General features: G+C 37.0%; 1 protein-coding gene across 1 annotated transcript in view; it reads right to left on the bottom strand.

The window, feature by feature from the left end:
* Window positions 1-23,483, bottom strand: part of TSEN15 (tRNA splicing endonuclease subunit 15) — a 40,087-nt gene that overhangs the window by 16,130 nt on the left and 474 nt on the right. The window contains exons 2-3 of the mRNA XM_059412762.1: window positions 21,334-21,415; window positions 20,926-21,061 (exon numbers count right to left, since the gene is read on the bottom strand). Coding sequence (XP_059268745.1) covers window positions 20,926-21,061; window positions 21,334-21,415 — 218 coding nt within the window. The remainder of the gene's footprint in view (window positions 1-20,925; window positions 21,062-21,333; window positions 21,416-23,483) is intronic.

Below are 23,483 nucleotides of genomic sequence, written 5' to 3'. Positions count from 1 at the left end.
CAGCAACATCTTCCTAGGAACATCGCCAAAGGCAAGGGAAGCAAGGGCAAAAATGAACTATTGGGATTTCATCAAGATCAAAAGCTTTTGCACAGCAAAGGAAACAGTTAACAAAATCAAAAGACAACTGACAGAATGGGAGAAGATATTTGCAAACGACATATCAGATAAAGGACTAGTGTCCAAAATCTATAAAGAACTTAGCAAACTCAACACCCAAAGAACAAATAATCCAATCAAGAAATGGGAAGAGGACATGAACAGACATTTCTGCAAAGAAGACATCCAGATGGCCAACAGACACATGAAAAAGTGCTCCATATCACTCGGCATCAGGGAAATACAAATCAAAACCACAATGAGATATCACCTCACACCAGTCAGAATGGCTAAAATCAACAAGTCAGGAAATGACAGATGCTGGTGAGGATGCGGAGAAAGGGGAACCCTCCTACACTGTTGGTGGGAATGTAAGCTGGTGCAGCCACTCTGGAAAACAGCATGGAGGTTCCTCAAAATGTTGAAAATAGAACTGCCCTATGACCCAGCAATTGCACTACTGGGTATTTACCCTAAAGATACAAACACAGTGATCCAAAGGGGCACGTGTACCCGAATGTTTATAGCAGCAATGTCCACAATAGCCAAACTATGGGAAGAACCTAGATGTCCATCAACAGATGAATGGATCAAGAAGATGTGGTATATATACACAATGGAATACTATGCAGCCATCAAAAGAAATGAAATCTTGCCATTTGCGACAACATGGATGGAACTAGAGTGTATCATGCTTAGTGAAATAAGTCAAGCAGAGAAAGACAACTATCATATGATCTCCCTGATATGAGGAAGTGGTGATGCAACATGGGGGCTTAAGTAGGTAGAAGAAGAATCAATGAAACAAGATGGAATTGGGAGGGAGACAAACCATAAGTGACTCTTAATCTCACAAAACAAACTGAGGGTGGCTGGGGGGAGGGGGGTTGGGAGAAGGGGGTGGGATTATGGACATTGGGGACGGTATGTGCTTTGGTGAGTGCTGTGAAGTGTATAAACCTGGTGATTCACAGACCTGTACCCCTGGGGATAAAAATATATGTTTATAAAAAATAAAAAATTAAAAAAAAAAAAGATGCGTGTGTGTAGATCGAAATATTATTCAGCCATAAAGAAGAATGAAATCTGGCCATCTGCAACAACATGAATGGAGCTAGAGCATAAAATGCCAAGTGAAATAAGTTAGTCACAAAGGGGTGGTTTGGTGGTTCAGATGGTTAAGCATTTGCCTTCAGTTCAGGTCATGATCTCCAGGTCCTGGGATGGAGCCCCTCGTTGGGCTCCCAACTGAGCAGGGAGTCTGCTTCTCCCTCTACCACCCCCCCCCCCGCTTGTGCTCTCTCTCTCAAATGAATACAACCTTTATTTTTAAAAAAAAAGTCAGAGAAAGATAAATACCATATGATTTCATTCATATGTGGAATTTAAGAGACAAAACAAACAAGCAAAGGAGAAGAAAAAAAAAGAGAGTGACAAACCAAGGAAACAGATTCTTAATTATTAAAAACTATGGTTACCAGAGGGGAGGGGTTGCAGGGTGGGCTAAACAGGTGATGGGGATTAAGGCATGCACTTGCTGTGATGAGCACTGCGAGCTGTATGCAAGTTTGAATCAGTATATTGGAAAGCTGAAACTCATTTAGCACTGTATGGTAACTAACAGAAATTAAAGTTAAAAAAACTTAAAAAAAATTTTTTTTTCTTTAAATATCTCTAACCGGCAGAGTATGACAAGGATAGGACACAGACAGAAGGAAAAAAAAAACCTATTAAGGCAACTTTTACATAGTTTCCATTTCTTAAGATCTGATATTGTTTAAATCAGAAACATACGTGTGTGCGTGTGCATGTATGTGGGTTTTTTCCTAAGGGAAACTAGGAATTCTAGCCCATCTACTAAACTTTAGAATAGAAATTTCCATCTCATTCATATTTGTTTCCAGAGTTTAATATAAACAGCAAAACATTTTCAAATTTACTTAAAACACCCATGTGGGAAACTAATGTTTGAAAATTAGCTCAGAGTTGTAAAAGGGGTTTTGTCTTCAGAGTTGAGGGAAATCACTGTCAAAAATGAAATGGAAGTTCCCATCTCAGAGCTCTGTTTACGCTATTTGGTTGCGTGTGGGGAAAACTACCAGTGAATTTTCTCAGTAATTACAGAAAAAAATAGTTTGTCTGCTTCTGTTACTGAAAGCACACTAAGGAAGGCTTACAAAGATTCTTGTTCAGGATCTCTTCTGGTCTATTTTTAACATATGTTTAAAGTAATGCCATCATCTTTCCCTATTCAAGACTTTCTTGTTTGTTTCCTTTATGGGACACTGATAAACTCCTAAAAATGTTTACTTTGTCTTTAAGTCAACAGATTGTGCTTTCTCAATCCAACAGAAAGAACACAACAAAAGGTTCCAAAATTCTACTTTTTAAAAAATCGCACACAATTCTAAAGATGGCGAGAACAATGAAGCATCACTAAAATACTATAATCTCACTTTAACTTCTAATAAGCTTAAAGCTTGAAGTCTTAATTCAGAAACCTCATGTAAAATTTTTCAAAGTTCAGTTCTTTGGAAATATTTTGTAGAGATGCTTCATTACACAATCTAAAATAACTTAGATAATAAAAAAACTATTGATGTTTCATAACTGATAGAAATCCATACATGAAAAGCATAACCTATGTATTCATAATAAGAAGTTCAGGTTCTCAAGTTTATTATTTCAAAGAAAAAACCTAAAGAAATCAGTAATAATCACAGTCATTGATCAGCAGTAACAGAAGTTAATGTTTATAACAGGTTTTCCTTCTCATAACTGTTCAGAGAGGAGCTCAACATACTGAACACAGAGTAATTCCTAAGTTTAATAAAACTCATTGAAAAAGCCTGAGGCAGAGGCGCCTGGGTGGCTCAATCAGTGAAGTGTCTGCCTTTGGCTTGGGTCGTGACCCTAGGGTCCTGGGATCGAGTCCCACATCGGGCTCCTTGCTTGTCGGGGAGCCTGCTGCTCCCTCTCCAACCCCTTCCCACCCCCGGGCTTGCGCTCTCTCTCTCAAATAAACAAATAAAAACTTACAAAAGAAAAGAAAAAAAGCCCGAAACAAACCCATAGGTAACATTATCTGGCTACTGCCCTCCCTCCAAGCTATATAAATATCTTCCATAAATCTTAGCATTAATTTTTTGGTGACAATCCTGTAAGAGACTAATCTCTGAAGATTTGTACAGAGGACAAGCAAGTTGAAAACATTATTTTAAACTTAAATGTTGTTAAAATAAAATGTATCATGGGTTAAAATTATTATTAATTTCAACCCACAGAAAGCAGTTATCTCCTTCTGTCCTTTTCAGTGTGACCAAACTGGTACATACTGTAGACTCAGCAATGAAACACTTCTTGCCCTGCCTCATTATGAGATACTGGAACAGCACAAGAAAATGCAATGCAACTCTGAACACGATGCAAAATGAAATTGGTGCCCAAGGTACCAAAGAAGCCTTATTCAGCCACAGGCGCAATACTAAAGAAAAGTTTCGAGGATAATAGACCACTTCCTTGTGAATCCTGTCAGTGCCCTCCTAGTTAAAAAAGCTAAAGTTCCAGGGTTGAATTAGTGAATAATTAAGTGCCTGTGTGGCCATTCACCCCAGTGGGAAGTGGTTCTGCTAAAATAAACTGCAAGCCTTTTTTCTGAGGCTAAGAGAAAAAATGCTGTGTCAGTTGCAAGACACTGCTGGAACTGGGGGTTTCACCAGCAACAGATTTCCAACAGAGAGCACACATTTTGATACACAGGGAGACCAAATGATAGAAATTATTTTACCAGTTATTAGACTTTAGGCCTCCAGTAAAATAATGGTCATTAAATGCATTTGTAATAAAAAATATACTATTGGAAAGAAGAAATATATTTTGATTACAGGGAAGTAATGGAGTATCCTTCAAAAAAATATGCAGCACTTCAGGATTAAATATTATAACTAAGAACATCTTAAAAAATGTCCTCAAGAGGTAACTCAGTTAGTTCTGAATCCTTACTCCACCATAATTATAAGTCCTTTCCCCAAGACACTAAGGAAAAGGAGGGCTGAAACGTGGCTACAGGGAGAGGTGGGGAGGACAGAGATGAAAAAGAATTCAACAAAAAGGTAAGGAGGCTATTCGGAGCCTTGGCGGAGTGCCTCCTCAGACCTGTGAGTGTTCTCTATCTGCAGATGCATATACAGTTACAGTGTAAAGTGTGGGAAGTAGTGATAAAATTTGCAAGTGGATGAACTCTGCAGACATCCTAATTTTCTTTTGAAACTCTTGGGAGGTTGCCTGTAGCATATCCTTATGTTCTTTAAAATGTTATTAAGCAAGTTTCTGCTGTAGAAACCGAGTAATCTAAGAAAGTTCACTCATTCATTCATTTATTCATTCATTCAACAAATACTTACTTAATACCAAGTACCAGGTACCAACCTAGACACTGGGACAACAGCAATGAAAAGAGCAAAGCTCCTGCTTTCACAGAGGTTATTTTCTAGTGGAGGAAGGAAGATAGGAAACAATCAGAGACAACGAAATATACAGGATACTGAGTAGCAATAAATGTGGTAAGTGTTATAAAGGAGGACTACTCCATAGGCTGCAATTGTATAAGGAGTGAGATGATAACAGTTTACACCAGAGTAAAGAGTAAAGACAGTATAGCAGAAGTGGTGAGAAATGACAGATTTTGGATATACTAAGAAAGAATGGGCAGAATTTATTGATGTATTAATTTGGGGTATGAGAACTGGGTGGACTAAAACTAGTAAGAGATTATATAGCCAGGTTATAGGATATAAACTTAATATACAAAAGTCAAGTGCTTTTTTATATACCAGCAATGAACAATTGTAATTTGCAATAAAAAAGACAACACCATTTACATTTACCTAAAAAAATGAAATACTTAGGCGTAAACCTAACAAAAATACACACAGGATCTATAAAAGGAAAACTAAAAAACTCTGATGAAAAAAATCAAAGAAAATCTCAATAAACAGAAAGTCCATGATCCTGGATAGGAAGGCTCTATATTGTAATGATGCCAATTCTTCCCAATGAGATCTACAGATTCAACACAATCCTAACCAAAGTTCTAACAGGTTATTTTGTTGATATGGACAAACTGATTCTAAAGTTTATATGGGAAGGCAAAAGACCCAGAATAACACAATAGGGGAGAAGAACAAAGTAAGAGGACTGACTATACCCGAATTCCAGATTACAAAGCTAGTAATTAAGACCATGTTGTACTGGTGAAGGAATAGACAAATAGGTTAATGGACAAGAACAGAGAGTCCCAAACTGATCCACACAAAGAGTCAACTGATCTTTGACAAAGGAGCAAAAATGGGTCAACAGAGAGAGAATAGTCTTTTCAACAAATGGTGCTGGAACAACCAAATATAAGCATAAAAAAAATGAATCTAGACATACTCCTTACACTTTTCACCAAAATTAACTCAAAGATGATCATAGATCTAAATGTAAAACACTAAATCATAAAACTTTTAGAAGATAACATAGGGGAGAATCTAAGTGCCCTTGGATGATGAGTTTTTATTTTTTATTTTTATTATTATTTTGTTAGAGATTTTATTTATTTATTTGACAGAGACAGACACCAGAGAGAGGGAACACAAGCAAGGGGGAGCTGGAGAGGGAGAAGCAGGCTTTCCGTAGAGCAGGGAGCCCAATGCAGGGCTTGATCCCAGGATTCTGGGACCATGACCTGGGCATAAGGCAGTCGCTTAACAAATGAGCCACCCAGGCACCCCCACTCTGGAGTTTTTAGGTTCAACACCAAAAGTGTGATACACAAAAGAAAAAATTTAGCTGGACTCCACTAAAATTAAAAACTTCTGTTCTGCAAAAGACATTAATACGAGAATAAAAAGACAATCCACAGTGAGGGAGGAAAATATTTGCAAAACACATATTTGATAAAAGGACTTGTATCCAAAAATATATAAATACTTAAAACACAACAAAATGAAAAAAAAAATCCAGCACAAATAAAAAAATGGGCAAAAGATCTGAACAGTCACCTCACTGAAGAAGATATACAGATGGCACATAAACATGAAAAGATGCTCAACATCATATGTCATTAGGAAACAGCAAATTAAAAAAAATGAGATACTGCTTATGCACCTATTAGCAAAGCTAAAACTCAAAAAACTAACAATGCACGGTGATAAGGATACACATCGCTAAGTAGAAGAAGCCAAGGCTACACATTGTACGATGTCAACTATACAACATTCTGGAAAAGGCAAAACCATACAGAAAGTTAAAAGTTAGGGGCTGCTGGGGGTTCAGGGTAGGAGCAAAGGGATGAATACATGGGGCATAGGGGCTTTTTTAGGTAGTGAAACTATTCTGTATGTCATGGTGGATACATGACATTATAAACCTGTCAAAATCAATAGATTGTACCATAAAGAACGAACCCTAATGTAAACTACACGCTTTAGTTAAAACAATGTATCAATATTGGTTCATTAATTATAACAAATGTACCACACTAATTCAAGAGGTTAACAATAACACTAATCAACACTAAAAACAGTGTTGGGCTGGGGCTTGTGTGGGAAATCTTTGTACTATCTGCTCAATTGTTCCGTAAACGCAAAATTATTCTCAAAAGTAAAGTCCTCCTATACAGAAAATGACTCCAAGAGTTTTGGCCCGAGTTTCAGAATGAATAGAGTTGCCACTGATGGACATGGGGGAAACCGCAGAAGGACCAGTTTAGGGTGCAAATCGAGAGTTCTTTTTGGACATGTTAGAGATACCTTTTAGATTCCAGTGGAGAGGTCAAATAGGCAGTCAAATAGGAGTCTTAGGTTCAAGGAGAAGCTGAGGTAGAGAAAAAAATTTGGGGGTCCTCAATACATCGATGATATTTAAAACCATGAAACCAGATGAGGCTGTCTAGGGACTACGAAGAACAGAAAAAAGCTCAGAGATCTAGTGAACTTTTAACATTTAGAAGCTAGAAACCTGAAAATGTTCAGCAAAGGAAGGAGACAAATAAATGGCAAGTGCTGGAGATGGCTTAACCGCCTCAAATCCCTAAGTTATGCTTTTGCACTAATAGCTCATCATTTCCTAGATTCTCAGACATGTGTATTTTAATCAGAGTCTTTAGAGAAAATGGACACAAGCATTATGATTCTTAGTCTTCTCATTCACATAATTTCCCCACCTTTGTTTCAGGATGCCTGTGTCCCTCAAAGACATCCAAGGAGCAAAACTTTTCCTTTTTCTCTTGTCTTTTAATTCCTTAATCCATTCTGCTTCTCCTCATCTACTACTGCCTATGGGGATCGTTCTCCTGTTCCCATCTCTCTCTCTCTTTCCCATGCACACATGCACACAATGCACAACCCCCCCCCCCACCCGTTCTAGGGCTTTCTTACCAGCTGCACGCAGGTACTCCCCTTGCCATTACTAATACCCAGACATAATGAACAAATTTGCAGTTTTCAGGCTCTCTCAGTCCTCAATCCCTTGCTCTTGGTATTACTTCCTTCAGGAACATCCATTCCCAGCCTCATTCCATATGGAACACCTACAGGTATTTCAAGCAACTTGTCCTGCAGGAACCGTTTTCAGTCTTCCCTACCTCCCATGCTACCAGCCAAGGTCAGATCTTCCCCTCTGCAGTCTTCCTCAGTGCCCCATACCTACCTCTCACTCCATTTACCACACTGGACATAAATGGCTGTCTCAGCTCTAGATGTGAGCATCCTGGGGGCAAGAACTGTGATGCTTTGTAAGTCCAGTCCCTAAGTCCAGTACACAACAGCCACCCAGTAAATGAACAGGAAACCTAGAAAATACTGGAGTAATCTGCAGTTTGCCTTTTTATCTACCTCTAAAACTAAAACATGCTTCTATTTTGCCTCTAGATAGTCTATTATTTATATCTATTATATTTAATGCTTAAATAAAAAGTATAATTATATACATTTTTAACATTTTTCCTGAAAGGCATATTATTTTGGTGTAAGAACAATAAATAAAATTTTAATTTTCCCTACACCCCTCAGTGTTTTAAAATATGGGGTCTTTTTCTTTTCCCTATAAGAACAGTGATAGAACATTTAAAGATAAACAATTAGTCCATTTTTATTATCTGGCTTACTGCTGTGATAACACATGAACAGCTAATTATTTTAAAAGTAATCATGTTCTTTAAAAAGGGAAAATTACTATTAATAGCGTTTAAAGAGAATATTTAAAAGCTACATTAATTCTGACAAAGAAAATGAACTGCAGGGTTTTTGATTCGATGTAGGAAGAAGGGAAGGCATATTCTTTTGAAAACAATGGTGTGGGAGACAGGTTAATATGGCCTAGTAAGCTGGGCATCAGATTTTAAAAATTAGACTCATATGTGGAATTTAAGAAAGAAAACAGAGGAACATACGGAAAGGAGGAAAAGAAAAAAGGAGAGAAGAGCCATAAGTGACTTTTTTTTAAAAAAAGATTTTATTTGCTAGAGAAAGAGAGAGAGAGCACAAGCAGGGGGAGCAGCAGGCAGAAGGAGAAGCAGGCTCCCCACTGAGCAAGGAGCCCATGCGGGACTTGATCCCAGGACCCTGGGATCATGACCAACTGAGCCACCCAGGCAACCTGCCATAAGTGACTCTTAATGACAGAAAACAAACAGGGTTGCTGGAGGGAGGTGGCTGGCTGGTGGCTGGGCTAGACGGGTGATGGGCACTAAGCAGGGCACTTGTGATGAGCACTGAGTGTTGCATGTAAGTGACGAATCACTGAATTCTACTCCTGAAACCAGTATTATACTATATATTCACTAAAAACTTTAAATTAAAAAAAAATCACAGACTAGGAATCCTAACTCTGGCTCTGACACTCATTTCTATGTGTAATGAACTGTTTTCACTTCTCTTACCACATAAATTAGCCTTAACTGTAGGATCATGAAACCAAATGACTGAAGTTCTTAGACTGTTGGCCTTATGGCTGCCAAACTAGCAGGTGACCAACCTGGCATACAGAATACTGAAGGCTTTTTCTAAGTCTCTAGAGTAATATTCAGATTGGAGGATGCTAAGAAAGAGAACATTCAGAAAAATTTTCTCTCAGATAAAAAGGCTGAGGGTACCCATTTTAGAGAGGTTATCAATCACCATAAATCAAAATAAATGCTACTCATTTGTGGGAGTAGGGGAATAAAACAGCTGCTGGAGAGGTTCCATCCTCACACAAGCTAGCCACTATCCTCTGGCACCAAGAGGAGAGGACTGTTTCTAATTTAGTCAGGTCTCAAAAGGATGAAAGATTTATTCCTATTACTAAGCAAGAGATTATGATCCTTTGTAACACAAGAGATTTATAGATCATTTCAAAAAAAAAAACAGTATCTTAACTGTGCATGGATTTCATAATTGCACAAAACACTTCACTCACTTTTTTTTTGAAACTTACAACATCTATAAACACAGATAAACTTAAAATATAGCAACTGTGGTTTTAGTTTTCAGCACATCTTTCACATATTACTGAAGAAACTAAATTGACAATGAAATTGAGAGATGACATGGATTCTATTAAAAGAAAAAAGCTCACAGTTAAAAAAAAAAACACAAAAAAACAAGGTGCCTGGCTAGCTCAGGCAGTAGAGCATGTGACCCTTGATGTCAGGGTTGTGAGTTCAACCCCCACACTGGACATAGAGGTTACTTAAAAAAAAAAACACACACACACAGAAAAAAATTTTTCTTCATAATGTGCTATTTATCCTTGTGTGAGTTACTTAAGACATTTTCCTATTTATGACTACCTATACTACTATTATAGAAACCTATCCTAATTTTGTTATGATATACTTCTCCCATTTAGGGACATTCAACAAATATCAATGACCAAAAAAAAGCTAATTAAACTATCTGAACATAAATTTGACTTCATTTGCTACCCTAGCAATGAAAAAGTCTTCTGGCTTTCATTAGGATTCCTCTGGTTGTCTCATCTTTAAATTCATCAGAGCTCTTTGACCTCAATGAATTTATTAATATGATTTTATACCATTGCTGTGTCTGGGGAAACTGTACTCATAACATTTACAGTCATTTACCAAACTTGGTACATGGATTCCTAGATTCACTTTAGTAAGAAATAATCTAGAGTACTTTCCATATGCATACACCATCCAAATATATAACTTAATATAGTATTTTAAAATGTAGGCTAAAAATCAATTTACATTAGCTTGCAGAAGTATTTTTAGATGAGAGAAAAAGGAGATGTGTCCTTCCCTTTAAGAAACACAAACAACCTCCTACTCCATCAGCATAACTTTCCTACTAGATAGTCATATATGGGCTCTTTACCAATTCTATTCTCCCACTGGAGATCAGCAATTAGTATTAAATCAATATTTTCACAATGGACGATTATACACAAGATCTTCTGAGATTTGAAATATATGTCAAAGTATTTTAACTATAAACACATATTATGTATAACTGCTTTACAGATATCACCAGTCACAAAACATCCTTTTGCTCAAAGTAATGCATTCACTCACTTCCATTCAAATACACATTCATCCTGCACTTTTGCCAGAAACTATGTAAATTAAATCAGGTCCAACACCTAGAAAAACACATAGGAAATGGATACAAAAACTGTTTTGGCATTCTTAGAAATTTACAAAGATAAATCATTACAGGCTGACTAGAAGGAGTCAGCAAGTATATATACACCATAAAATAAATAATGGAAAAAATAAGCCATGTGAATATATATGCTACTCAGCCAGTCAGCAGTCAAACAGCAAGATAGCTACTATAGTGACTTTGAGAGACACAAGGAGATGATTTATTGTCGTCACTGGGGAAATATTTTATAGCTAAGTGGTGGTTACCTACGCAAAGAATAGAGTTTAGTCCAGTTTTACAAACAACAGACTCCCAAAGTCAGGACTTGAATAAAGGAGAGAGCTACTACACTTTACATGCTGTATGTCTTTGGTAAATAACATGAGCTTTCAGCCCCAGCAAATTATCAATTTCTCTGGCTCTGATGTTTGTATACTACCCTGATTCCCTAATAATAAAAATGTTATTTAATGTTTTTGAAGGATACAGAGCATTAAAACACACACACACACACACACACACACACACACACACACCCCATATATTAAGCAGCACAAAACAGATTTACTACTGGTATGTTCAGGTAGACTGTGCACTGTGTGACAAGTAAATTCTTTCTAACAATGAAGTACCAAAGTTGGCAGGTTATGTTTTAATATAAAATTAATATTCTCTATAATATATTATCATTCTCAACCACTCACTCTCCACCATGCTTTCCTGAGAGTCAAAGAGGGAAGTCAGCACCAAGAGGTCCTGGGAACAATATATGACCAAAGCCCTAATACTAATACTATGCATCTATGCTGCAGTCCGAGGTAGGTGAACTGGAATCTTGAGGCAGAACAATAGTGGTAACAAAGGTTAAAATCACCAGGAAATGCTAGGCATTAAATATCAATACTTACCAAGATTACACAGAGATACTATATGCCTACTGATCAAGGAACAGACCACCAGCTATATGATGGTCTTACTACTGTGATCAAATTAAATCTACCAACCCTCTGGTTTCGGCTGCCAATCTGCAGAAAAGGCAGAGGACAGAGAAACATGTTGCAATGCACCGCGAATGAGCAGTAGGCAGACCCAGAGTAAGGGAGAGTATGCAGGTTACACGGTCCAGGTTCTTTAACAGGAAAACTGTAAGGAAAACAAAGGGATAGAGGCAGAAGCCATACATCAGGAGTTAGAGACTATTGGTCTGTGAGTCAAATCTGAATTTCCCTCTATTTTTTATAAATAAAGTTATAAGAACACAGCCACACCCATGTGTTTCTATACTGTCTATGGCTGCTTTCACACTAACATGGCCAAGCTGAGTTATGACAGAGACAAAATAGCCTGCAACACCAAAAATCTTAGCTATCCAGAGCTTTACAGAAAAGGTGTGCCAATCTCTAGTGCAGACTAATGGAGATTTATAAGATACCAAAAAAAAATTTTTTAATGGGCAAAAGTCTTGAGACACAACTCCAAAAATTATTTGCAGAGATAAAGCTTATTTTAAATTTTATATGGAAAATAAAAGGACCTAGTATAGCCTCCCCAAAAACAATTTTGAAAAAGAATGAAGTTGGAGGACTTACATTACCTGATTTCAAGTCTTCCTACAAAGTTAGAGTAATCAAGACAGTATGACACAGACAACAGGACGGACATACAGATCAAGAATATAGACTAGAGAGTCCAGAAATAGACATACACAAATGGTCAAGTGATTTTCAGCAGAGGTGCTGCAGCAATTAAATTATGCTGGAACAACTGGACACACATTTGCAAAAAGAAAAAAGAACCTTAACCCTCTTGGTTTACACCATATACAAATTTCAACTCACTAAATTAATTTTCAATTAATCACAGACCTAAAGGAAAAACAAGAACTGCAAAACTCTGAAAAGCAAATGTAGGAGCAAATTTTATGACTGTGGGTTAAGCACACATTTCTTACACAGAACACAAAAACTACAAACTGTAAAAGAAAAAATGATATATTGAAAGTCAACCAAAATTAAAACCTGTTCTTCCAAAGAATTTAAGACAAGTCACAGACTGGCAGAAAATATTTTAAAAAGAATATTTGATAAAGGAATTGCATCTAGAACACACAAAGAACTCTTACAATTTATTAAGAACACAACATAATCTTTAAAACATAAGCAATAGATTTGAACTAATACTTGACCAAAGAAGAGGTACAGGTGGCAAATAGATACATTAAAAGTTGTTCAACATCATTGGTCATTAGGGAAATACAAAATTTAAAGTCATAATGAGATATCCCTACATATTTAACTGAATGACTGAAATTAAATAAATTGACCATTTAAAATGTTGCTGAGTTGTGCAGCAATTAGAACTTCTATACTTTGCTGGTGGGTACAGAAAATAGCAAAGCAGCTTTGGAAAACAGTGTGGCAGTTTCTTATAAAGTTAAAAATACATTTATCATATGAACTAGTTAGCTATTCAGTGTCTAAATATTCACTCAGGAGAACTGAAGACACTTGTGTACACAAAGACCTAAAATGAATGTTTATAGCTTCCATCCGTAAAAGCCCAAAACCAGAAACAATCCAAATGTCCAACCAGTGGTGACTGGTTAAACAGACTGTGGCAAATGCACACGATGGACTACTAGTCAGCAATAAAGAAGGGCACGATCTATGCAACAACACAGAAAACTCTCCAAAGCATCATGGTAAGGGGTAGAAACATGACACAAAGGCTATGATTCTATTGCTATGACACCCTGGAAAAGACAAAACTATAGGAATCGATGACAGAGGAGCATGAGGGAGTTTTGAGGAACTGTGTATTGGTTACATGACTATATAGATTCATTAAAAACTCACCTATTTCCCAAAAATAAGTGATTTTTACTATATAACTTTAACCTCAATAAGCCTGACTTAACAAAAAAAGGCACACCCGGTTAAGTGTCTGCCTTTGGCTCAGATCATGATCCCAGGGTCCTAGGATTGAGCCCAATGTCAGGCTCCCTGCTCAGCGGGGAGTCTGCTTCTCTCTCTCTCTCTCCCCTACCCCCTGCTTGTGCTCTTTCTCTCTCTCTCAAATAAATAATATCTTTCTTTTTTTAAGATTTTATTTTTTTATTTGAGAGAGAGCATGAGAGAGAGACAGACTGCATGAGCAGTGGGGAGAGGTAAGGGTAGAGGGTAGAGGGAGAAGCAAGCTCCCTGCCATGCCAAGCAAGAAGCCCCATGCAGGACTCAACCCCAGGACCCTGGGATCATGACCTGAGTGGAAGGCAGACACTTAACCAACTGAGCCACCCAGGCACCCTCAAATAAATAAAATCTTTTAAAAAAAGATACAACAAAATCACAAATAAACACATGGAAATTTTTACTATAAAAGTATGACTAACAGCTACTTTAAGGAAAAGAAAAACAGGGAAACAGGGAAACAGAGGCTTATTCTTGGAACAAAGCCCATGGAAGGGGTTTGGGGATAACCAGAAAAGTTCTATTTCTTGACTTGATGGTGGTTACTAGGCTTCAAGATGTTTACCATATAACTCAATCTATACATTTTTATTGTGTGGTTTTCTGTATCTGTTTTTATATTACAATAAAAGATTTAAGACAAGGGGCGCCTGGGTGGCTCAGTGGGTTAAAGCCTCTGCCTTCAGCTCAGGTCATGATCCCAGGGTCCTGGGATCGAGCCCTTCATCGAGCTCTCTGCTCAGCAGGGAGCCTGCTTCCTCCCCTCTCTCTCTGCCTGCCTCTCTGCCTACTTGCGATCTCTATCAAGTAAATAAGTAAAATCTTAAAAAAAAAATTTTAAGACAAGAAACAAGATGTTGGCAAGGATGTGGGGAAAAGGGAATCCTTGTGCACTGCCCGTAGAAATGTAAATTGGTGCAGCTAGAATGGAAGACAGTACGGAGGTTCCTCAAAAAACTAAAAATAGAAATACCATATGATTCAGTAGTTCCACTACTGGGTATTTACCCAAAGAAAATGAAAATACTAATTTGAAAAGATATATGCACCCCTATGTTTAATACAGCATTATTTATAACACCCAAGATACGGAGGCAACCCAAGTGTCCACCAGTAGATAAATGGATAATGATGTGGGGAGTGTGTGTGTGTGCATATATAATACATATATATGTATTATATATGTTGGAATATTATTCGGCCATAAAAAAGAATAAAATCTTGGTATTCATAATATGGGTGAACCTAGAAGATATTAAGGTAAGTGAAATAAGAAAAAGATAAATACCATGATTTCACTTAAATGTGGAATCTAAAAAACAAAACAACAAACAAACAAAAACCCAGAAATAGATTTATAAATAAAGATCAAACTGGTGGTTCCTGGGGGGGGGGGGGGGGGGGGGGATGGGCGAAATAGGTGAAGGGGATTAAGAGGTACAAACTTCCAGTAATAAAATAAATAAATCATGGGGGATGAAAAGTACAACATAGAGATTATAGTTAATTATAATTACTTTGTATGGTGACACATGGAAACTACACTTATTTTGAACATTTTGTAATGTATACAACTCTCGAATCACTATGTTGTGCCCCTGAAACTTAAATAATACTGTATGTTAACTATAGTTCAATAAAAAAAGATTTAAAAAACACCAATAGAAATAGAAAGAAACAGAACTTAATAGCTATGAGGCTTTGTTATCTACTATGAGACTCTGATATAACTCACTTAATCCTGCATAATCTTTTGGAAACAGTAGAGTATAAATAAGGATAAATTTTTAACCTCAGCTCTTTTATCTAATGTGAAAGTAGATAAGAGACGTACCCTATAAACCACTCAGAATTTTAGTGCTGATGAAATGAGAGTACACTTAGGAACGTACTTTGAAATACTGTAACATTGTCTACAAAGGCAAAATAGTCTTATAACCATGTGGAATCATCTACAGTATCACTCCCCTGCCTAAAGCCTTTCAGTGACACCATCCATGCAGCAGCAATTTTTGGTGTTCTTTGTGGAAAGCCAGGACTCAACAGACATGCTTCAGGGGCAGGGGATTGTGTATACTGCACAGATTGTGCCTTGCACAAGACAGCCTGTTGTAAGTGGGTCTGAAATCCGGCTTATGCTGTTTACCAGGCCCTCAACTCTGGGGAAGAGACTTTTTTGTATGTCTCCTTCTAATTCACTCAAAGGTACTCTCTGAGCTAGTTGTAGTCCTATTCAAAGATTCCTCCATAAACTAATACCTTCTTTTTCTCACACAATAACAATGTTAACCTGTCTGAAAAGCATCTGCATAGTTAAGACAAACCACGAATGAGCACATTTTATATTTCTATTGCCCTGATTATAAATGGATTTGAGCCATTTGAGTTCCTTTTCTGTGAACTGCCTGTTTCTATCCGTGTTTTTTGTTAGGTTGTTTTCCTTGAGACACAGAAGTTATTTAGGTACTATCAATTAATATTTGTCAGGTGTATGTCAGTAAATCTCTTCCTCTACTCTATGAAAACTTACATATTATGAAACTTTAAACTGACAACCTTTAGGAGAGCAATACAGTAATGACCAGTATAGAGGAAGGTGGAAATGCTTGAAGTCCCAGCCATCTCACCTCAAGATTTCCACCTTAGAGAAACTGTCATGCATGAGAACAAAGATATACTTACAAGGCTATTCATTATAGTATAATTTTTAATAGCAAAGCACTGAAAACAGTGATGGCCTTCATGATCTAGGTAAACTTTCCCACCTCATTTCCTATCCTTCCCTATTTTCTCATTTATGCATTAGCTGCCTTACCCAACATCATGGAGCACCAGCTCTGAACTAGACACCACGCTTACAAGCAGGCGATCGTGCTTAACTCCTTGCAGCTGTCCTGCTAAAACATGGTCTCTTACCATGTACAGGAGGTTTTTCCCGTCCTTCCTCTGAGTCCTGCTACAACCTTCTATAAAGTACTTATCAGTACTCCATTATCCCTGTTATTCAATTACCTAACAATAAAATAAGTGGAGGCAGTCCCAAATTACACTTCATTAAGTCTCAGAACAAAGAAGAATTCTGTTTTTATTAGATCCCATCCAACAGTTACCAAAAAGTGAAATAAAACTCATTTTCCAAACCAACATTTAGTGCTAGAACACCATTTTCAAGAGGCTGTCTAAAATACTATATGATCCCATTTATATCCAGAATCTTAAAAAAAATTTTCATAGATACAGAGAACAGATCAGTGATTGTCAGAGGCAGGGGGCAGGGAGTGTGTAAAATGGATTAAAGGAGTTAAAAGGCCAAAACTTCCAGTTATAATACAAGTAAATTATGGCGATATAATGTACAGCATGGCAACTAGAGTTAGTAACACTGTACTGCATATTTGAAAGTGACTAAGAAAGTAGATCTTAAATGTTATCACAATAAAACAAATTATGTAACTATGTATGGTGACAGATCTTAACTAGGCTTCTTGTGTTGATCATTTTGCAATATATTCAAATACCAAATCATTATGCCGTACACCTGAAACCTAATATAATGTCATATGTCATTTATACCAAAAAGGGAACTGTCTTGATCAACATGGTATCCCCAGCACTTAGATCACTGCCTGACACATAATAGTCACTCAGCAAATATTTGGTAAGTAAAAACTAAAAAGCCTCAACAATATTACCTGACAAAAATGCTGCTTAAAAGTGAACACAGTGATTTATTTTTATAGATGATTTATTACTGAATAAAGAAAGCAGTAAGCTTTCTTATATAAAACATTTTATTTTTATACGAGCCTCTCTCTCTCTCTCTCTCTCTCTATATATATGTATATATTTATTTGTAGTGAGCTACCCTCACAAGGTCCTACCCAAATATTTTTACAACATAAATTTCTTCCCAATGCAAGGTTACCAAAGATTCAAAGTTAACCATTTTCTTTGAGTTACTAATGAAGAAAAATTCCTATATTAACAACAAATGTCTGAAATCACAGCATTACTGTTAGATATATGACACTTTATATACAAAATATGCATGGAGGTAAAAATAGATAAAAGTATGCCTATTACCTAAAATATCACTCCTGTTAAAGACTGAGGAATAAAATCAAACACACACTCTCTCATTCACACACACACAAAATCTTTATTTGTTAAAAAGTTATTTGTATACTTTGAATTGAGAAAATTTTATGCCACAAAAGGCATAATAAACCTAGTGGGTATTGGGCCTCATTTGTGTTATTTTCTACATTACTATTCTACTGCATAATGTAAGTATAAATATTTATATAAAAACCAAAACACAAAGGCTTAAGCCATCTGGGTTATTAAACCCAAGAGGGTAAAAATGGCTTACTAAATTATCCTCCCAATTAATTCTATTTAAAGAGGAAAACAAGCTTTATGTAATAAAGCTAGAAAATCAATAATCACTAGTTAGAAAAAACTAGAAAGTAACAGGACTCAGACTGTACCTCTAGACTTATGAAAATCATTTTGATTCAAACAGACTATTGATTTTAATTTTTAGGACTAAATTCAGGTTAATTCCCAATGGTGGTTCCTTGTTCAAACAAATAGCAAACAATAATAAGTATTTGTTGTAGTAACTAAAAGACACATAGGGGGAGTTTTAATGAATGAATTATCAAGTCTTTTAAATAGAGAGGCTTGGAAATCATGCTAGCAAAAAACAGAAAGTATCAGTGATCAAATTTGATGTCAATTCCATCAACTATTTATGATTCTGAAACACAGAAAAATCTCACAGTAAACACCGTCTCATAGCCTGACATATTGAAAACAAAAAATTCTTATAATGAATTATACAAAATTATGCCAAAATGTTACTAGAAATCTAAAAATTAGTTTAATGTAGTTTTATAGAATACACTAATGAAAATAGCCAACTATGGTAGCTTTGATTTGCAAAGGATCTTACATATTATCCACTGACAATCTAAATCCTTCACTGAAGGACAAAGAAACTGAAACCCAGAGAAATTAGGTGTGTCATCAATGATCAAAATGTTAAGTGTCAGTGCCAAGACCAGAACCCAGGTCTTAAGGCTCAGTCCGGTGCTCTTTTATGTCAATCACAGTGAACAAGAAAAACAAAGGTATTCATCAAAGCCCTTTATGTCAGAATTTAAGGTACTCTGCCCTCTTGTAAATGCATATACCCACCCAAATATAACCATGTTTTCACCTGTCCTTTTTTCCTGCCTCACTATCTCTGAAGTTGAGATCCTCTTCTTTTAGCTCAATATTAATCTTTTCAACTATTTTCTGGAATCCAGCCCTCCCCATCTCTCCATCAATAATTACTTTTATTCCTCTGTTTCCCGCCTTTCTAAATGACAGTCCACAGGGCAGCTGGCTTCCTTCAGAACAAGAAAGTGAGAGAGACTGTCCAAAACAGAAGCCATAGTCTTTTGTAATGTCATCTTAGAAGGAACATCCCATCATTTTTGTCTCATTTTATTTGTTAAAAGCAAGTCAGCGAGTACAGACACACTTAAGGAAGGGGAATGACACAAGGGTAGGACTACCAGGAGGTCACAGTCCAAGAAGTCATCTTAGAGGCTGCGTGCTACAGCTGCTGAAGAAGAAAAGCAGAAAGGGAGATTTGGTAGCTAGATGCCAGGAATATCAGGACGACTTCTGAAGCAGGAATTAAGAAAATGTGCTAGTGGCATAGGGACAGATACACTGACTAATGGAATATGAAGAGAGCCCAGAAACAAGTCAATGCATAGATGGAGCTTTGGAAAATGACAGAGGTGATATGTTAGATGATGTGGAAAGGGGAGACCACTCAGCAAACGTAAGTAGGAAAAAAATGGTTATCCACATGAAAACAAGGTCCCTAACCTTCCTCTCACGCCGTTAAAAAAAAAAAAAAAAACACTTCAAAACTCTTAGTGAAAATTTGGGTGATTTTTTTTTAGACCTTTAGATAGGAAATATTTCTTAACCTAGACTCAAAGACACTGATTGTAAGAAATGTATGAATATGCTTACAGTCAAACTAAGAACTGTTATTCATCAAAAAATACCTGAAAACAGATTTAAGAACTGGGAAACACAACCAAAAGGACTATCGTCAAGGATATATAAAGATCTCCTATGAGTCAGTGAGAAAACTACAAACAATCCAATTTTCAAAGGATATGAATGGGAATTTCTCAAGAGAGGAAATGATAAATATATAAAGAGATGTTCAATATATCAGAGATCAGGAAAAATACAAATTAAGACTACCATGAGATAACCCATTCAACTGACAAAAACTTTAAAGTCTGACAATTTGAAATGTCAGAAACAATACAGCTCCAGGAGATGTTGCTTACACTGCAGGTGGAAAGTAAAGTGAAGGAACCACTTTGGAAAATAATTTGAAATTATCCCCTAAAGTCGAACATTAGCACCTCTCCATTAACAGGCAAGTGGATGTAAAAACTAGGGTACAATCACACGATGGAATGTGATACGGCAGCGAAAACCAAACATGCAACAATGGATAAATCTCAGCGATATAATACTGAGTATATAAAGTCAGTGTCAAAAGATTATATGCTCTTTATAAAGTAAAAAAGATCTAAAATAAAAAAATTCCCAATGGCTACGGGATCAGGATGATTACCTCAGGACAGTGGAAGTAAAGAAGGAGGAGACCCGTTCAGTTAGACACAAGTTACTGCCAAGAATCTAATTTCGTTTCGTGAGGTTGATTGAGAGAATGTGTCATGAAATAAAGATACGATTAATCCAATTCTGTGTAGCAAAGATTTTTTTAAAAAGATCCCATGAACTTCATGAGACTTCCTTTCATTTCAACTTGCATGTTAGGAACACTCTTCACCACCACTTATAGCAAATATAATTTGTATCAGTTATTACAGTACCTCTTAAAATACCTGTGTTTGAAGTGTAATGGTCTTGCCTCCTTATAAGAATGAAAACATTTTCTGTTACCTTTAGGATAGTATTTCTATCTTATATATTCCTTCTCTGAAAAAGTACTGATAATACAGTAAGTATTAAATACTTGTTAAATGCTCCTATTTAACTTATTCCTCAAATAACCAAGAGTAAAGCTATGATCCCAGTAACCTATTTTCCTTTAAAAATATATTATTACCTTGAATTCAATGATTCCTAGTGGAAAGGAACTAACCTGTTAAAGACCAAAATCACCTGCCCACCTGTTATGGCTGAGGGAAGCACTGATGGGTGTAGGCACCACAGTCTGTAATCCTTCTCCTTCTATCTCAGTACCGACGAGGCAGATGAGCTGGAGATCTGGTAATCCAACACAGTTTACTTCATGCCAACTTTTACCTGAAAGTGCATCATTGAATGGACAATAATTTATCAAAAATAAAAGTAAAATTCTAAATTTCTACCTAATACTCCGCTAAGCAAACATCACCCATAATGTTATCTTCTCTTTACTTTTCTAGAATTTTCTGTTACCCAGTAATTCCCAACGTAAATGAAGAAATTACAAAACTAACAACATTAACAGAAAATGCTTAAATGCCATATCCCAACCCAACTCCCCATTCACCCACCATAGCCCCAACAAGGAAACAATAAAACAAATAACTTACTCTCCATGAGGTCCAGGTAAACCAAAAATGCTATATAAACTTGGCTGGCATCTCCTATATCCAATTCCATCATTTCTAAATACTGGAAATAAAAATGTAATTGTCAGAGAAGGAAGAATCTCTTAATATTTTCATTTACCCAATCAACAACTACTCATTATATATATATATATATATATATATATATATACACATATATATATATATATAAAGTATATATTTATATTTACCTCTTCTAGGTACAGTGGGAATTAGAAGGCAATTAATACCTGGTCCCCGTCTCTAAAAGACTTGCAACTGTTAAGGTAAACACATGCACACTTGCAACTGTTAGGCAAATAACCACCCATGACAGTGATTAAAAACCAGCATGTGGAATAAAAAACAAGAGACAAAGAGACAACATGTCAGAGGAGCTCTAATCAGATGGCTTGGTTGGTGGATGTTTCCTGGCAGAGTGGATTACAGACTAGGCCCTAAAGGGCAGATATGATTTGAGTAAATAGTGAAGGCAGGGTAACAGTGTGAGTAATCACATATACGTGGGAAGAGGCCAGACATATTCTATATGTGGGAAGAGGCCACACATATTCTATATGTATAAGGCCTATAAAGAAATCTATCTGCCAGGAGCACAGACATCTTTGAATAGGATTTCTGCTGTAGCACATTAGTGAGAGCCACTATTTCCATGGTCTCTGCTTGCCTATGAAGAAAGTCCACTAAAATATGACTCCTGTCTTCTTTCAGGCTTGCTGGTCAGCCCTGGAGAACATTCTTCAGTGGACTACCCCTGTAAGGGAAGTGTGAGGTTTCCAGCTATCCCAATGACTCAGTGGGTAAGCAGGCCTCATGCAGAGGTGAGGCATCGGCAGACTGGCATGGGTACAGACCTGTGGTCATACTCTCCCATGAGCTTCATCCTAAGCATGGGCAGGTGCAGGAGAACAGTGGTATTGTTGGCCGTCTTCCTCACACCTCAAATGTGTTTGAAAATGACACTGAAATTGGTAACTGGAAAACAAGGTCTTGACAGCCAAGCTAAAAGTTTGCATTTTATTCATAAAGAAACCCTGAGGATTTCTAACCATGAGAATAATACGAAATTAATGTTGCATACTATGTATTTTACATATGTTATATAGTGTTTACTGTATGTCAAGTGCTTTACAAATAGTAACTGATTTAATCCTGTAACAAACCTCTAAGGTAAATTCTTATCTCTATTTTACAGATGAGGAAACCGAGGAACAATGAGATTTTAAAACTTCCAAAAGAAAAAAACCAACCGTCCCCCCCCCCCCCAAAAAAAAAAAAACCCACAAAGCTGGTGACCTAACAGGGTCTCCAAACTCAAGCAGTCTACTCAAAGTCTCAGGCAGAACTCTCCCGTTCATGCTAGTAAACGGTGTTATGGTTCTTCTTTTTATGACACCGAATAACATGTTCACGCTTGTTTTTCTCACCTTGACAGAGAGTAAGGGGATAGGGAAGGGGAATAAAATCTAGAAAGAGAACATGAAAAGGGATTAAGTCTTCAGATTTATATCTTCGAAATTTTTCTTTTCGGGACTGTTTCTAGAAAATGATCTATAAAATACTAATTCCCCGCAGAAGACTGCAATTGTACTGAAATAACTAGGCCAGTCTCTGAGATTCCAACAGAACCCGCATCTCCGTTCATTGTCCATTCATGGGACAGGACTGGTCCAAAGCAGCAACTTGCCCAGCAGAAGCAAGCAAAGGCTACATATTCTCTGTGCTTTACCAAAAACAAAAACAAAAAACCACCCAAATATTAAGGAGTTCAGCTTTGGGGAAGAATCTATTCAAAGTGGACAAGAAATTGGAAAAATCAGGAAATCGTCCTGAGCTAAATCACAGTGGACTCAAGGCCAAGGGCAAACACGGCTGTGCCCGAACCTTGACGTTGTTAACTAACCAAGGCCCGCAAGCTGTTTGTTGTTGTTTGCTTTGCTGTGGGTCCTGCGGTTCCCTGGTTACTGCAGGATTAAACGAGGCCCTCCCCAGCAGGGGCCCCGCACAGCCAAACTCGGGCACTGGCGGGATGGTTCTTACTGGGCTCTGCCTGCAGAGGCGCTGGTTCAACGTCTGGTTCTGGAAAGGCTTGGGTGGGTGTGTGTCCGGGG

The sequence above is a fragment of the Mustela nigripes genome, chromosome 10 (genome assembly GCF_022355385.1).
Source record: "Mustela nigripes isolate SB6536 chromosome 10, MUSNIG.SB6536, whole genome shotgun sequence".
NCBI classification, from domain to species: Eukaryota; Metazoa; Chordata; class Mammalia; order Carnivora; family Mustelidae; genus Mustela; species Mustela nigripes.
This window is presented reverse-complemented; position numbering and strand designations above follow the sequence as displayed.